Source organism: Mauremys reevesii, unplaced genomic scaffold (genome assembly GCF_016161935.1).
Source record: "Mauremys reevesii isolate NIE-2019 unplaced genomic scaffold, ASM1616193v1 Contig25, whole genome shotgun sequence".
Taxonomy (NCBI): Eukaryota; Metazoa; Chordata; order Testudines; family Geoemydidae; genus Mauremys; species Mauremys reevesii.
The window spans coordinates 620,373-638,042 of NW_024100835.1; the positions used below are offsets into that span (position 1 = coordinate 620,373).

The following is a 17,670-nucleotide window of genomic DNA, read 5'->3' on the forward strand; positions in this document are numbered from 1 at the left end:
GCTTGTGGAGGAAGGTATAACCCAGTGTGGATTAGCAGGGCAGAACCCAGCCCTACTGCATCGGGAGGTTTTTCTAAGATAGCTTCCATCCTCAGCCAACGTGAGAAATATTTTTAGAGGAGGAAAGGGGGGGTTCCTGTTAAAACCAAGTTCCGCCCCAGCCTAGTGTTAACCTCAAGATAACATGCATTCGGGATCTCTTTGTACTCTGTGTGGCAGGAGATTTTGTCATTTGGTTTTAACCAAAAGATTCTAATATTAACTGAAAGTCTTTCTCGCCATGCTAAGCAGTCCCCTGCAGCGCTCCTGAGCTCTGGATGGTCTCATCTGGATGGGAAGAAAGGTTTGCCCTTAACTCAAGCTAAAACCTCATGGAGACAAGGTAGGTCATATTAATCACATTAGTTATTAGGCACCTCCACAGGCTTTAACTTGACCTGCTAACAACTCATATGAAAACTACACACCGCCTTTTCTTCACTAGGATTTTACCTCAAGTTTGTTAACTCAAGTTCTAGATCCAGTGTTGTTTAACAACTTCAGTAATGACCTGGTGTTACCCGGGGTTCTTTCAACTGAAAGCTCTTGGTAACGTTTACTCTGTGCGAGGTGGTGTCAGTAAATAAATCAGGGGAGATGTGACTGTCCGACTGCTAGATGGCTGGCACAAACAGGACATCACAAAGAGTCCCACTACCTCAAACTTTTCACCCTTATTTATAATACAATGACACGTCCCTTAAAGAAAACTTGTTCTGCAAGCAATTTCAATGGTACAGCAAGAGGCTTCCTTCTAATTATGGAATAACCAGGTGTGGGTTTTTCCCAGAGTTTGAAGCCTTGAGACCCTGTCAGACACGTTCCTGAGGGCACATCCTGCTCCTCTAAAATGCATGCATCAGCAACTTCAACACAATTCTTCTCAGGAAGGACATGGGGTCAAGCTGCCCTTTCTGTATCACCCAGAACCCCCTCCCCTCCTACCTTGGTCAAGCTAAGCCTGCTGCATGACCACTTTACGGCCTGCTTTTAGCACTAAGCCAGACTGGTTTCAGGCACTTCACTGGTTTGCCAAAATCTCCCGTACACTGAGTGTAGGTATGGAGAGCACTCGGATCGAGTCTGCAGATGACACAAGGCTAGGAGGGAAGGGTTACAACACTTTGGAGGATAAAGCTAAAATTCAGAGGGATCTTGCTAAGTTGGAGAACTGGGCTATTGACAACAACATGAAATTCAACAAAGACAAACGTAAGGTGCTGCACATAGGGAAGAACAACCAAATGAACAAATACAGAATGGGGGGAAGCTGGTTTGGCAGCAGCACTGCTGAGAAGGATCTGGGTTGGTGGATCCCAACCTCAACATGAGTCAGCAATGTGATGCTGTTGCAGAAAAAGCAAATGCAGTTTTAGGTTGCAGTAACAGAGGCCTCGCATGCAAGTCACAGGAGGTGACAGTAACACTCTACTCAGTGCTGGGTAGGCCTCAGCTGGAGAACTGTGTCCAGTTCTGGTCACCAATGTATAGAAAGGATGTAGAGAAACTGGAGAGTATCCCGAGGTGGACACAGATGGCCAGAGGGATGGAATGCAATGCAAGGTGTCTGAGCAAAGACTGAAGGAACTGGGTATTTTGGTTTGGAAAAGAGGAGACTAAGGGGGGATATGACAGCAGGCTTCAAACACTTGAAAGATTGACATAAGAAAGATGGAGAAAACACAGACGGCAGGACGACGGGCGATGGGTTCAAACTACAGCACAGCAGATCGAGATTAAATCTCACGACAAACTTCCTCACTGTAAGAACAGGAGGTTAATGGAACAGATGCCTAGAGAGGTTGCGGAAGCTCCTTCACTGGGGGGTTTCACAGGCTTTCTGACTGTCTTGGATGGTTTAGACACAGCAAACCTGGCAGCCTGACAGGGGTTAGACTAGACGACCCTTGTGGCCCCTTCTAACTTGATGGTTTTATGAATCTCTGAGTTAATGTCCCTCTTCTGCAGTGACGACCAGGCCTTAAGGGTTGGCTCCTGGCCCTCACTCAGGTAGCTCCAGCCAGGCCTTTCCCTCTGGCTGGTGTGGGGAAAGGTGCTCCCAGGATCCCCTCTGGATCCTCCACAGGTCTCTTTCTGCCCTTTCCCCGTCTATCAGGGCACCAGGCACCAGCTCTCTCTGAGTGAGGGAGCTCCACCAGCCCCTTGCAAGGTTCTGGGCCTCTCCCACCAGCCCCCTATGTCTTTCTGAGCCCCTTGTCTCCCCTCTGTGAGACAGAGGCTCCATTTTACAAGCAGCCCTGCCCCTACCCCAGTGTGAGAGGCAATCCCAGCACCATCTAGAAGGAGGGTCCCAACTACGGGAAGGTTTCCCTCTGCTCCCATTGACTGCTCTGATTCCCTGGGCTGTTCTTCCTCCTCAACAGCGCAGGGGCTGCCTGAGCGGAGGTGGGACAATTCTACAGTGTCCCAGAAAGCCTCATCAACATACCTCTCTGCCTCTCTTAGCTCCTCCAGTTCCGCCACCCTGGCCTCCAAAGTCCGTACATGGTCTCTGAGGGCCAGGAGCTCCTTGCACCGACTGCACACATACGCCACCCGCCCAAAGGGTAGGTAATCATACATGCTACACTCCACACCTCTCACTACCCCTCCTTCCCTCATCCAACCACCAGGCATCACTTCCCATTTCTATTTCTGGGCCAGGGCTGCTGTCAGAGGGAGGCTCTAACCCAGCAGGCTGCTGAAAGGACCCACAGGCCAGTGATCAGGGGCTCGGCTCAGCACGAAGGCAGGACAATGTCGGATGAGGGTATCTATGAGAACATGGAGATGATGGAAGCTGCTCGCCAGCCCAAAGGTAAGCACAAGAGGCTGCACCGGACCCTGGACTCCCGCTGGCCTCTCCTTGGCTTTGTGGTCTCTGCAGAGCATCCTGGGCAGCGATCGCTTGCTCCACTGACCACGTCCCCAGAGCTCAGCCTTGTGCTGGCCAGACAGCACCACGGCAGTGGGCGAGGGTGCTCGGTCAGTGCTTCCCAGTGCGTTCTCTCCCCTGCCAGTCCCCAACGGGAGAAGGGCACAGGGGGAGAGATGGGAGTCCCTGCCCAGCATCCCAGCCTCCTGCCAGGCAGAGCAGTGCCATGGGCTGGCCATAAAAGCCAGCCAGGCTCCCCCTCCCCAGCTCACTGCCACCATCAGCCTCTCCCAGGAGGAGATCACCAGGGTCGAATCCTCACAGCGCCCATCTCTGGGGACCAGCTCCCTCTCATCCCCCCATTTCACAGTGACACCTCCTTTCCTTACCCTCTGCCCCTTCCCTGCCCGAGCACACGCGTCTAACCATGAGCAGGGGCAGGGAGATGTAGCTGTGTTAGCAGAGAAGGGTTTTCCCCAGGGCTCAGGGACGAGGGACAAGGAATAAATGGAGCAAGTTCTGAGATAAGGACCAGGCTGTTTTCCTAAAACTCCCAGCACAAGGGGCCCCTCTCAGGGCTTTCGCTGGATGACTGGGAAACAAAATGGCAGATGAAATTCAATGTTGATAAATGCAAAGTAACGCACATTGGAAAACATAATCCCAACTATACTTATAACACGATGGTGTCTAAATTAGCTGTTTCCACTCAAGAGAGGGATCTTGGAGTCATTGTGGACAGTTCTCTGAAAACATCCACTCAATGTGCAGCTGCTTCAAAAAAGCGAACAGAATGTTCGGCATCATTAAGAAAGGGACAGAAAATATCATATTGCCTCTATATAAATCAATAGTACGCCCACATCTTGAATACTGCGTGCAGATGTGGCCGCCCCATCTCAAAAAATATATATTGAAATTGGAAAACGACTAAGGGGGGATATGCCTGAGATTTTTAAAATCATGACTGGTGTGGAGAAAGTACATACAGAAGTGTTCTTTACTCCTTCACATAACAAAAGAACTAGGGGCCACCAAATGAAATTAATAGACAGCAGGTTTAAAACAAACAAAAAGAAGTATTTCTTCACAAAATGCACAGTCAACCTGTGGAACTCCTTGCCAGAGGATATTGTGAAGGCCAAGACCATAACAGAGTTCAAAGAAGACCTACATAAGTTCATGGCCGATAGGTCCATCAATGGCTGTTAGCCAGGATGGGCAGGGATGGTGTCCTTAACCTCTTTGCCAGAAGCTGGGAATGGGCGACTGGGAATGGATCACTCGATAATTGCCTTGTTCTGTTCATTCCCTCTGGAGCACCTGGCACTGGTCACTGTCGGCAGACAGGACACTGGGCTCAATGGACATTTGGTCTGACCCAGTCTGGCCGTTCTCATGTTTCGTTGTACAGGTATCAGCTGAACAAGGGCCTATTTATCCACTTTGGTTTCAGTGCCATCCAGATGCCATGTGGCAGCTGTTCTGGATTTGAACACATGAAAGATGCCCGGAAGGGTCAGGAGACAGGCAGGGAGATGGGGCTGACGGAAGTGGAGGGTTCGGGTGAGGATGTGAGGTTCAGTAGGCAGCTGCAGCTAAGCACCAAGCTCAGCTAGGCTCTCTGCTGCGACAAAGGAAAAGCTGGATATGAGTCAGCAGTGTGCCCTCGTGCCCTTGTTTCCAAGAAGGCTAACGGCATTTTGGGCTGTATAAGTAGGGGCATTGCCAGCAGATCGAGGGACGTGATCATACCCCTCTATTCGACATTGGTGAGGCCTCATCTGGAGCACTGTGTCCAGTTTTGGGCCCCACACTACAAGAAGGATGTGGAAAAATTGGAAAGAGTCCAGCGGAGGGCAACAAAAATGATTAGGGGGCTGGAGCACATGACTTATGAGGAGAGGCTGAGGGAGCTGGGATTGTTTAGTCTGCAGAAGAAAAGAGTGAGGGGGGATTTGAAAGCAGCCTTCAACTCCCTGAAAGGGGGTTCCAAAGAGGACGGTGTTACGGAGTCCCCGGGCGATGCTCTGGAACTGCTCCCCACAAAGCCAGTCAGGACATTGGGGAGCCTCCTCTCCCATGGAGCAGACTGTCTGCAGGGCAAGAAGCTCACACGGCTTCACCTCCTGGGTCTCTTCTGGGAGCATGTAGCATATGCCCCTTTGTGCGCTTCCCACGCAAGTCTGTCCAGGCAGGTGTGAGGAAGTGGGAATGTTCCGGCTGTGTGATGTGAATGCTGAGAGGGGACTATTGACCTGGGAAGGGTGCAGGGGAGTTGTGCTGGGACCATGGGCGCCGACTTATATGGGCTCCTGGGGCTTTAGCCCCAGGAATATTCACAGACAGGGGCTCTGCTCCAGCAATATTTGGAGCTAGGTTTCTCCCCTGCTGTGCGCTGCCGGCAGCCCAGAGCCTTTTAAATCCCAGCCGCGGCAGGGAATCAGAGGGCTCTGGGCTGCCTGCCGCCGCGGGGAGCCCAGAGCCCTCTGATTCCCGGCCGCAGCTGGGATTTAAAAGGCTCTGGGCTCCCCGCGGTTGCAGGCAGCCCAGAGCCCTCTGATTCCCGGCGGCTGCTGGGATTTAAAAGGCTCTGGGCTGCCCGCCGCAGCAGGCAGCCCAGAGCCCTCTGATTCCCGGCGGCTGCTGGGATTTAAAAGGCTCTGGGCTGCCCGCCGCAGCAGGCAGCCCAGAGCCCTCTGATTCCGGAGGCTCCCGGAGAGGGGCGGGGCCCGGGGCAAATTGCCCCCTTTGCCCCCCCCCCCTCTGGGCGGCCCTGGCCCAGAGCCCTCTGATTCCCGGCCGCGGCTGGGATTTAAAAGGCTCTGGGCTCCCAGATTGCAGGCAGCCCAGAGCCCTTTAAATCCCTGCCGCGGCTGAGTTTTTAAGGGCTGCGGGCTCCCCGCGGTTGCAGGCAGCCCTGATCCCTTTAAATCCCAGCCGCGGCTGAGATTTAAAGGGTTCTGGGCTCCCCGCCGCAGCGGGCAGCGCAGAGCTCTCTGGTTCCCGGCCGCGGCTGGGATTTAAAAGGCTCTGGGCTCCCCGCGGTTGCAGGCAGCCCAGAGTCCTCTGACTCCCATCCGGGGCTGGGATTTAAAGGGCTCTGGGATCCCCGCGGCTGCCAGCAGCCCAGAGCCCTTTGAATCCCGCTGATTGTCCCCTCCCCAGACCCCTGCCGCAACTGCCCCCCAGAGCCTCCACCCCCTATCTAAGCCCCACTGGTCCTTGTTCCCCGATTACCCTCCCGAGACCCCTGCCCCGTGGGACCTCAGCGCCTATCTACGCCTCCCTTCTCCTTGTCCCCAACTGCCCCCTCCTGAGACCCCACCCACCTTCCCCCAGGACCGCACCCCCAACCTGTCCCCTGATAAACCTCTTAGACTCCCATGCCTATCCAATTGCTGCCTGTCCCCTGACTGCCCCTTCGAACCTCTGCCCCATCCAACTCCCCCTGCTCCTTGTCCCTTGACTGCCCCCCGGAACTCCCTACCTCTTCTCCAACCCCCAAACCGCTTACTGTGCCACTCAGACCAGCGTATCTGGCTCCATTCAGCTCCAGACAGTTGCTGCCATGCTCCCCCATGGAGCCCACAGCCCTCTCCCACCCTCAGCACCTGCCTTCCAGATTTGAACACCTCAAAATTCAGGAGTGCTCAAGCTCGGTTTGGGCAGCTTTTACTTCATTTCTCCCAAATCAGTTTCCCCTGCAAGGTGCCAACTGAAGGTGTTGGAGAACAGAGAGATCAGGTGGCCTCCTAATGCCTGGAAAAGAGACAAAGGCCGGAGGAGGGAGTGTCAGTGCCTGTGCGGACTTCTGGGAAGTGCACGGTGTGGAAGGGGATGCTGTGATGCTTTAGAACATCTCCATACAAAGCCAGTCAGGACTCTGGGGGAGCCTCCTCTCTTGGAGCATACTGTCTCCAGGGCAAGAAGCTTACACCTTCCTGGGTCTGACCTCGGAGCATTCAGCATGCCCTTCCACGTCATGCACTTTCCAAAGTGAGTCTGCCCAGGCTGGTCCTGGGGCAACCAGAGGTCGCTGCACCCCAACTCCGCAGTCAGATGTGACTCTCAGCCAGACAGTAAAACAGAAGGTTTATTAGATGACGGGAACACAGTTTAAACAGAGCTTGTTGGTACAGAAAACAGAACCCCTCTGTCAGGTCCATCTTGTGGGGTGGGGAGCCCAGAACCAAGTTCTGGGTCTCTCCCAATTTCCCCAGCCAGCTCCAAACTGACACCCCCTCCTCTGGCCTCTGTGTCTCTTCTGGACAAGGAGGCCACCTGATCTCTTTGTCCCCAACACCTTCAGTTGGCATCTTGCAGGGGAAACTGAGGCACCCACACAGTATTCAGAGAAAATATTAAGAACATTCCCACTTCATCACAACAGATGCAACAAAATATAATACTGTATATTGAAGTAGGCAAGTGCTGCTTCTGACTTTCCACTTTTAATTGACCCTTGTAATCTTGTGGCACTGACGCGTTGTAGCTTCATTTTATATCGGCTTACAGGGCGGGAGCGGGGGGGCACCACCATTTTGGGCCCCACCAAAAATTATACAAACCTGCCGCCTATGGCTGGGACTTGCTGCACTGGGGAAGGGAGATACCTGAGACCCCAGGAGGGGGGTTGGAGGCCAGGTGACACTTCTGCCATGGACACTGAACAAAGGACAGAGGCTGGGAGAGGAGCCGGGGGGAGGCTGAGTGAGAGGCTGGGGGGAGTTTCAGTTTGGGAGCTGGCTGGGAAATGGAGGGGAGCCCCTAGGGGGCTTGGGCTTCCCAACAGGGCTGTGGCCTCCCTGGGGCCCACAGATGGACCTAACTAAGGGGGTCCTGTTGTCTGTACCGGCAAGACCTGTTTTGGACTCTGTTCCTGTCATCCAAATAAACCTTCTGCTTTACTGGCTGGCTGAGAGTCATGGTGAATTGCAGGAAGCCGGGGGTGCCGGGCCCGGACTCCCCCACACTTGGTGACAGCAGGGTTCTGGGGAAGCCAGAGGGTCCTGCACACACCCCCACTTTTCCGTTGGACGTGACTGTTAGCCAGCCAATAAAACAGGTTTAGTTGCTAGTTGACAGAGTGTCCGGTTAGAAACGGAGGCACCCACACAGTATTCAGAGGAAACATTACGAACAGCCCCATTTTGTCACATCTCTCCCCTCTTCGAGACCGAACTGAGCGAGGTCACTTTAGACAGTGACCTGGGGAAGTTTGAACCCAGCAACGTTTCCATGGGTGCCCCAGCATCTCTCCCATTCTTTGGGGTGAGTTACACCAGGACAGTCCAGTTTCACCCCCTCCCGTGGGTCTGTTGTGCTAGATGGCGCTTGCAGGCTGCATGTGGGAAGGTTCATGCAGCCCGGGCCCTTTTGCCACCCCAATAGCCCTGGGGTTTAAACTGGGATTGGGTCTTTTCCCAGCGCTCCAGTTTGGAGGGCTGCAATTTGGGCTCTCTTGGTTAAGAGCCCCCAGCTTGACTTTGGCCACCCTCTGAACAGGTGTGTCTGTTCCCAGCAGCTTGGCCTCAGCCCCTTGCATTTGACACCGCCACGTCGGAGGAGAGTGGTCAGTATACACAGTAAAGCGCTGCCCCAAATGATACAGCTGCAGCTTTCCAAGGGCCTGCACCAGGGCTGGGCATTTTTTTTTTTGAGGCCACATAGTTCTGCTTTTGGGGCGGCTGTTTTTTGCAGTTCCACTTCATCACAGATGGATCTAGACTGTTCTCAGTGGTGGCAGAGGACAGAACAAGGAGCAATGGTCTGAAGTTGCAGTGGGGGAGGTCTAGGTTGGATATTAGGAAACAGTATTTCACTAGGAGGGTGGTGAAGCACTGGAATGGGTTCCCTAGGGAGGTGGTGGAATCTCCTTCTGTGACAGAGCGATTCTGGCGGGACCCAACTGAGAGTGCCAAATCAGGACCAATTGCTTAAACAGGGCAGTTACAGCCCTAGGCTGGGGTTTTTCCACCTCTAAGGCAAACCAAACCAGCCAGACAAAAAGGACTTTGGTCTCACCCCACTGGCTAACCACAAGTCACACAAGCAATTTCCTTAGACACTCCAGTCTCCCAGTATCACCACCAGTGCACTCGTCCTGGGGATAAATGGTTATGAAAACCAACACCCCAATAAAAGAAAAAGGTTCCCTCGATCCCAAAGGACCAAGCCCCAGACCCAGGTCAATATACACATCAGATCTTACCCACAAATCACGCTGTTGCCAATCCTTTAGAATCTAAAATCTAAAGGTTTATTTACAAAGGGAAAAAGGTAGAGATGAGAGGTAGAATTGGTTAAATGGAATCAATTACATACAGTAATGGCAAAGTTCTTAGTTCAGGCTTGCAGCAGTGCTGGAGTAAACTGCAGGTTCAGATTAAGTCTCTGGAACATCCCCCGCTGGGATTGGTCCTCAGTCCCTGGTGTAGAGCTTCAGTTTGTGGCAAAGTCCCTCCAGAGGTCAGAAGCAGGATTGAAGACAAGATGGAGATGAGGCATTAGGCTTATATAGACTTTTCCAGGTGTAAGAATCCCTTTGTCTTCACTGTGGAATTTTACAGCAAAATGGAGCCTGGAGTCACATGAGCCAGTCCCTGCATACTTTGCTGAGTCACAAGGCGTGTCTGCCTTCTCTCCATGGGTCCATTGTGTCCTTAATGGTCCTTAATGGGCCATCAAACAGGCTAGGCAGAGCTAACACCAGCTTGTCTGGGAGGCTTCCCCCAGAAGCACAGCACAAACTTGAAATACTGACAGCATAGAGCCAACATTCATAACTTCAACTAAAAATGATACAGACATACCGACAGCATAATTATAACCAGCAACCCGGAACCTGGTCTTAGACACCTTAGATGACCCCCTTTATCTAAGATTTGGTGCCACTGCAGGACCTTGGTTGCAACCCATGTTCTATATGGTCCCAATTTATATCAATAACGTCACACCTTCCTTAGAGGTTTTTAAGGTCAGGCTTGACAAAGCCCTGGCTGGGATGATTTAGTTGGGAATTGGTCCTGCTTTGAGCAGGGGGTTGGACTAGATACCTCCTGAGGTCCCTTCCAACCCTGATATTCTGTGATTCTATGAACACATAAGGAAAAATGTAGTGTGCGCTCAGTGACAGAGAAGCTCCTCCGAGAATCTGTTTCAGGAAAGGCTGAGAACTGTAAACTCAGTACATTAGTGAGAGGCAGCTTCACCCTTTGGTTAGCGTGAGAGAAGCCACTTCTGCAATGTAAGGGGATTATCTGGGCATCTGAGTGTTGTCTGCTGGTTCCAGGAACCACACCCCATGGGGAGCGGCGAGCTAATGGCTGAGACCCAGATCAGACAGGGAGGGGGTGCGGCAGGCTGAGACTTTCAGGGAGAGGAGAATCTGACAGTCTTGTGTCTCCAAGCAGCTGCTGTTCACCCTGGGGAGACCAAATCCAGAGCACACCGAGCACACTTACTTCTGTCTACACATAGATCCTGGCTCGAATGCAGCTCTTGTCTTCTCCCTTTAATGTGCAGGGGAGACACAGTCTTCGGGCTTTGCCCTGTGATTCACCCCTTGGCTGCCTTGCGGGGAGGAGCCCAACATACTGGGGATGGGTTATCAGACAGGGATGCTGTAGAAAGGCCCTTCTGAGCACACTGCTGCTGTCAGCCCCACTTTTCTCCTGCACAGAATCATTTCCCCTCATTTCACTGCCTCGTTGAGTTCATATTTCATAAGTTGTTTTAGGTTCCTTTCCGCACTTAGAAATACTCCTTTGGGCCTGGACTTCACAAGCCCTAAATGTCCCTCTCAAGAAATGCTTAGGCAGGGGGGAAATCCTGCTCCCAGATCTCTCTCACAGGACACCTGCCTGGCACTAGAGTCACTCCTGATTTAGGGAGGGTCGCTTTTCTCATTTGAGTTCCGGTCGGTTCTGACGTTATTTGGCCTCATTCCGCTGTTGCTGTTAACCACAGTCGGGGACTAGGAGGCTGAGCAGGTATTGGAATTGGGGGGTGGAGTTTCCTCAGTCAGTGGCATTTGAGCTGTAACTTTCCATGGATACGTTTCTTCTTCTCCTTCAAGGAAACCCTCCCCAGACATCGGTCCCTTGGCGGCACAGGGCGCGGGGCATCGTTGTCACTGCTGTCCTTCTCCTCCTGGGTCTGGCCCTGGCCACGTCCCTCCTTGCTGTGACACTTCTCTGTAAGTTCAACTGCAGCTCCAAGCCCAACGTTTGCCAACTTCCATACAGGCCAGCTGGCTCGACTGGGGGAGGGGAACATATCTCAGCAGAATATCGACCATGTTTCCAGTGTGTCCCTCCAAATAAATCTCCTGCTCCAGGGAGTTCGAATGGAGCTGTAAGATCTTGCCCTGCTGGTTTGATACTGGCACAAACTTTCTAAGTCTAACGATGGCCCAGCACTGGCACCGGTCACCGGGGGAGGCTGTGGAACCCCCATCACGGGAGGTTTTTCAGGACAGGTTAGACAACCACCTGTCAGGGATGGGCTGGGTGAACTTCATCCTGCCTGAGCATCACCTCAGGACTTCAGATCACATGTGGCAGCCCCATGTGCTCAACCTGCGCTCTGAGGGTCACGCTGGGTCCGTTCCTGACCACGTATCACCAGCACGAGCCTCAGCCCCAGGCGTCCTCATGGCACCATTGAAATGCCCTACGGAGAGACCGGAAGGCCCAGTGGTTCGGACACTTGTCTGGGGGCTCGGACTGCTGGGTTTAATTCCCTGCTCTGCCAAAGAGTCCCTGCCCTGGAGCCAGCGAACAGCTGAAAACAGGGAGCTGGAGTGGAGAGCTCTTGGAGGAGAGGGGAGACAAGCCCCTGTTCCTTAGGGGCAGTGAGTGGCAAAGACGACTGGTGCCTCCCCATGCTGGGGGGCCACCATCTAAAGGGGAGGACACGTGACTGCCCCACATGTCTCCTCTGCCCAGCGACCCCCGCGCCCAGCCCAGGGCCACCATACACTCCCTGCCCTGCCAGAGTTACCTGTGGGGGGCTCTGTCCTTCTCCCGCCGCGCCTCCCTCCAGCACATTCGGCCGCTCTCCCTGGCAGCCAGGCCCGGGCGAGGAGCAGGAGGGAGCCGCCTCTCATGAGGCTGAAGCCGGCTGCTCCAGGTCCCTGCTCTGTGACATACACCAGGAGAGAGCCCCGAACGGGGCCTTGGCTGTGCCGGTGTCCCTCCTCGGGAGGGAGGCTGTCCAAGATTAAAATAAAAGACGTCATAGAGAACAGCCTCGCACTCGGAGCATGTTCCTTCTCTGCGCGTGGCTGGTCTCCAGCCGCAGTTTGGTTCGGTCACTGACCTGCAGACGTGTGATTTCTAGATCTCCGGGCACAGAGCAAGCTGCAAGCGGTTGAAGAAGCGGTGCAGAAACTCCAAGTCTCTCTGCAGCCTGACAACGCCTCAGACGCGTCAGCAAAGGGTTCGGACAGTAAGTCGCAGGACGAGGGTCTTAGGCATCAGGGTCAGCTCCCCTCCCTTGGCCTGGAAACTGAGCACTCTCCTGCCTACAGGGATGGTGGGTGCCTGGCATCCTCCTGCTCCCCTCCATACACTTCCCTGCCAGGTGGTCCCGTCCCCCGTCTAACGAGCTGCTGCTCTGCACCTTCCTCTGCCAGCGGAGGCTCTGTTCCCAGGGACGGGTGGCTGCTCCAGGCTCCCTCCTAGCTCCCTTCCTGGCAGTGGCAGGCTGGCTGCATCCGCCCCAGGCTCCTGCGCAGGATGCCTAGTGGTCACCATCTTCCGTCCTTTCACTGTTGCTCCCTTCGCACCATATTTTTCACCTTGGCCCCTGTATTGTCAGGGTTGCATTGGCGGGAAAGACGGATGCAGCTCATGAGACACACAGGGCCGAATTCAGACCCTGGTGTAAGCAGGGCGTCAGTGGAGCTGCACTCGTGGCAGGGGTGGCTCCAGAGCCCAGCGGGCAAGCACCCGCCTGGGCGCGCCCTTTCCCAGGGGCGGCAGGCTGGGCGGCGGACCTGCCGCAGTCATGCCTGTGGGAGGTCCACGGAGCCCCGGGGACGGCGGACCTGCCGTAGGCATGACTGCGGACGGTTCGCTGGTCCCGCGGCTCGGCTGGACCTCCCGCAGGCATGACTGCGGCAGCTCAACTGGAGCCGCCGCACCAGCGAACCGTCCGCAGCCGCGGGAGGTCCAGCTGAGCCGCGCGACCAGCGGACCCTCCGCAGTCACGCCCGCGGCAGGTCCGCTGCTCCCGCGGCTCGGGGGCGCCTCCCGGGCATGATTGCTTGGGGCGGCCAAATTTGTAGAGCCGCTCCTGACTCGTGGGTCTCCATTTGCCCCCCAGTCCCTGAGCCCTCCCTGTGCAGCTCCAATAATTTGGGTACCTGCCACAGTCCCATTGCTGGAGGCAGAGCGCCCCCTTGTGGCCACGTCTCACAACTGTCTGGCTGTCTGGCACAGGGCTGCACATTCAAACCTGTCCATGGATCAGGTTATTCAGCGTCCAGTCAGAAAATGGGCCTGAACTAAACCCCGGCACAGAACTCGCCTGAACGCTGGGCTGTTCAAAATCCCGGCCTGGAGCCCAGTGCCAGGGCTCGGGGCCATGGATGTTCTTGCAGCCCCAGCTCTGCCCCATGCTGCAGGGGACCCACTCACAGCTCACAAGGGGGGAGCAATTGGGAAGAGGAGGCTGGGGAGATTCGGGGGACAGGGCTAGAATTCAGGAGAGCTGGGGTCAATTCCCAGCTCTGCTGCAAACTTCCTGTGTGAACTTGGGCACCTCTCCCTGCACCTCAGTTCCCCTGCAGGAAAATAATCTTTTATTTCGCCCACCTGCGTCTATTCTGACTGTGAGCTGTTGAGAGCAGGGACTGTCCCCTCCTGTCCGTACAGCGCCTGGCACACAGGGGCCTGCATGTGCTGCTCTAGTGCACGTGCTGATAATCAAGTGTTCTGCATCTCCACTGACGTCGCTGTGACTTTGTTCTAGCTCTGCAGCTATTGGATGAAGCGCAGGCAGGAGTCCGGCTGCTGAAAGCCCAGCTGGGTAACGTCAGTGCAGCGCGAGCAGCAGTGCAAGGTCGCTGCTGTAAGTACTAGCTGCAGTGCTGGCTGGTGCCGTTTCTGCTGGTGCTGAGGATGAACGGAGGATTTCAGGCTCCCAGGCTGACAACGCAGCACCTTTCACCAGCCCTGAGTTCTCTTCCATTAAAATCACCGGTGGCTGCATCTGGGTCCACACCGTGGTGATCGGTGTGGAGTTAAATTACACCCTAGGCCTCGTTAGCCTAATGGGAGCACCCAGCTGTCACTTCTTCTTAGATGCTCCAAACCCGTCAGGTCACAGGCAGAAAGTGACCCTGGCATTTCAGCGTATGGGGCGTTACTTTCAGAACCACCCCTGAGCCAGCGCCCCCAGCAGGGTGTTGGGGGAGGTGCCAAAGTGCAAAGACCCGAGACCTTCAGCACTTATGATAAATGAAAATTGTTGATGCAAAACCAGGAGATCTTCCACCTTGGGCAGCTACATTCCCCCTCCTGAATTCCCCCTGACAGCTCAGCTACACAGTGAGTCTCCCCTTTCCCGTTAGAGCCGTGCTGCTCTGCACTGGGACCAGCACCCATGCTCCAGCCCAGATGCAGCTGCATTTCAGTGCTGGGGGAGTGACCCCGGGGTGTCTGCTTTCTGCAGCGCTCTGTGGGATCCATCACGTGGCCACAAAAGTTACTTATTGTGATGCTGGAGAATCAGGATTCAGAAACTCCCTGGCCTGGGGGCAGCTGAAGGGCAGGGGAAATGCAGCACTAGAAACCCTGAGCTCCCTGCGTGTGTCCCTGTGACTTTAGCCCGGGCGTCTCACCTCAGTGTCTGCTCCTAGGTGACATGCTGAAAATGGGGTTACCCGGATGCTGGAGGTTTTACCGTGGGAAACTCTATTACTTTTCACAAGGAAAAAAGTCGTGGGACGAGGCCGAGCAGTTCTGTGTGTCTTGGAACTTACACCTGACCTCTGTCTCCTCGCAGGCGGAACAGGTGAGTGCAGGAAGCTCCTAGGGGCTTGGATAATGGGTCAGTGCCTTGTTTCACACCAGAAGGAGGTGGGAGGGGGCAGCTGAGGTTCCAGTTCTGCGATGTGCCTTTTGGCAAACTATCGGAGAGGATGTGAAGCCTTAGTACCTGACTCAGGGGATTCACCCATCAGTTTAAAAGCAGAGATGGGCAGAGGAACAGAGCCAGGATCTGGGGTGCCGGGAGGAGGTGGGGAGATTTGGTGTCAGGCTCATTTCTGATTTTCCCTACTTCCAACTTAGCATTTCCTGCAAACCCAATGGCTTTTCCCAGTGAGGACCCCTTTGATCCCTCTCCCCAGGCCTGAGCTCCTGCTGGACAATCTAGAAGCCTGTATCTGGAAGGCTTGTGTGCAAGGGACCATGCACCTCTCAGAGAATCCTCTCTCCCCACGTGCCCACTGCAGCCCTCACCCCAGGCCTCTGTGGCACTTTCGGAGGAAAATCCCACCCTCGGCAGGGCCAGGCTTTGCACCCAGTTCTCTGCTCGAGCTTTGCCTCCTGCAAGGGCAGGGGCTGGTGTGACACAGATGCAGACGCAGACACAGAGCTGCTCCAGGGCTCCCTCAGGGTCTCCCAGCTAGTCACTGTCAGCGTTGGGGGCAGGACACCACGTCTCCCGCTGTCCAGTGCCCTGCTCACACCACCAGACGCCCTTTCCTCTCCCCCAAAATCTGTTCAGCCCAGGAAGCTGCGGCTGCATCCTGCAGCCTCTCTTGGGTGACCTGCACATGCTGCAAACTGTGTTGTGCAGGCGTTTCTCTCCAGCGAGACCCAGGGAGAAGCTCACTGGATTGGACTCACCGACCGGGAGACAGAAGGCAGCTGGCGCTGGGCGGATGGCACAGAATACAGAGCAGACGCAAGCAGGGGGTGAGTAAAGCTTGAGAGACGTGATTATTTATTACACGATTGGTCACAAGCTCTTTCGGGCAGCGTCTGTGCGGCCCCTGGTGTCTATGCAGCACCTGGCACAGTGGGCCCGATCCTGAGGGAGGCCCCCGGGCGCTGCCACGACAGCAGTGAATCCTCTCAGGAATTTCTGCTAATGCCCCTTTGCTTAGAGCAGGAGCCTCAACACGGAGTGTGTGTTCAGTGCCCACTGAGACCCAGGGCCAGAGCCTCCCCTGGGGTAACTCGGCATTGACTGGAATGAACCACAGGGATTTACACCAGCTGAGGATCTGGCCCCAAGTCGACTCAGTGCAGCCAGGGGAGTCTGGAGTGAGCGGCAGGTTCCCGCTCTCCTTGGGATTGCGCTGCGCTCTCCCCTCGGTCAGGCTGGGCACGGGGAGGCTGTGGTGCCGGGGCCATGGCCGGAGCCAGCTGCAGTCGGTGCAGTGACCTCAGGGGGCTGTGGGTGGGGCCCATAAGCAGGGCCAGGGAGAAGTTAATGGCTGGCCCCTGCTGCCCTCTCTTCCAGTTCCTGCGTTCCCATCTCGGGGGTGCCTGGGACGTGCTGTGCCACCTGCTCTGGTTCTGGGCACTGAGATCCGAGTTGCTGCTGCTCAGTGTTTGGAGCCACACACTGACTTTGGCTCTTTGCTGGCCTGTCAGGCGTAGGGCAGGTGCTACCCCCGGCCGTCAGAAGCCCTTCGTTACCATGGCCACAAGAGCTGTGGAGAACTCTGAGGGGTGGCCGGGGGGTGCATCGCTTCACCGCGTCATTGCTGGGTGTCTTGGTCCCCTGCCAACAACAGAGTCCACAGAGCAGAACTGAGCTCAGGAATTGGCTGTGGTTCTCCCCTGAGACATTAACACTCTGATCCGTAGGTTCTGGGCGGAGAATGAGCCAAACAATCACGATCCAAAGAACGATGGTGGAGAAGACTGTGTTCACACCGACCCAAGATTCCGGAATTTGTGGAATGATTACAAGTGCACTGAGCCTTTCAGGTGGATTTGTAAGCAGGCCCATGGATAGGCCTGGCTGTGACATGCAGGTCCCAGCACCTCAGAAAGCGCCTTAATTTCCAAGCTATGGAGCATGTTTTCCAGCCACCTGCCGATGAGGAGCCCTGCGCACTGGAGGGGGCCGCATGGGATGTGCATCGCAGGGACGCTTTGTCTTGCTGTGATATTTCTGGCTTTAGCAGCGACAGCTGCCCTTATGCCGCTCCGTGTGACTGGCTCTGTAATTTGTATGTTTCCAGGTCTGTCACTGAATAAAATCCTTGGATCGTGGAGTTATTGTTTCACAATCACCCAATAAATAATGATTTTCTTGACTTCTGGTAGTCAGATCAGTTCATGCTGACAACAGCACCTCCGTTATCAGCCTCTTTGATTATCATGTCAGGGTTATTTCAGAGGCTGTGGATGGCATTGCGTTCTGCACGACTTAGGTTATGAGGCAAGCAATGCTGTTTTTCCACAATTTCTGCCTGTCCATGTCGGCGGAAGCATTCTATGTATAGGTCCAGACTGTCGTTGTGACCCTCAGGAGTCTACCAGAAGGAGGCTGCCAGACAACTCTCCAATACCAAATTCTACAGGCTCGTCTCATGGGGGTGCTCCCAGCCCCCTGTCCTGAGCGGCTCACGGCCGGGGGCTGGAAGGGATGTGCCCTGTTCCACCCCCTTCCCCCAGGCTGCGTCCCTACGGAGCTGTGTACACCCTGCCGCTCTTCCCCATCCCCCTCGCTAGGGCCATCAGCTCATTGGCACAGGGATGGGGGCAGAAAGCACCACGCTGGGG

The 17,670-nt window shown here is 55.0% G+C and overlaps 1 protein-coding gene across 1 annotated transcript; it reads left to right on the plus strand.

Moving 5' to 3' along the window:
• Positions 1-214: 214 nt before the first annotated feature.
• Positions 215-17,172, plus strand: LOC120393595 (C-type lectin domain family 4 member F-like). Its single transcript, XM_039518224.1, has 8 exons — positions 215-382; positions 2,704-2,857; positions 10,995-11,114; positions 12,260-12,367; positions 13,895-13,993; positions 14,784-14,938; positions 15,728-15,846; positions 16,747-17,172. Exons 2-8 carry the CDS (start codon positions 2,797-2,799, stop codon positions 16,895-16,897), a joined length of 813 nt encoding a protein of 270 aa, XP_039374158.1. The 5' UTR covers positions 215-382; positions 2,704-2,796; the 3' UTR covers positions 16,898-17,172.
• Positions 17,173-17,670: the final 498 nt, after the last annotated feature.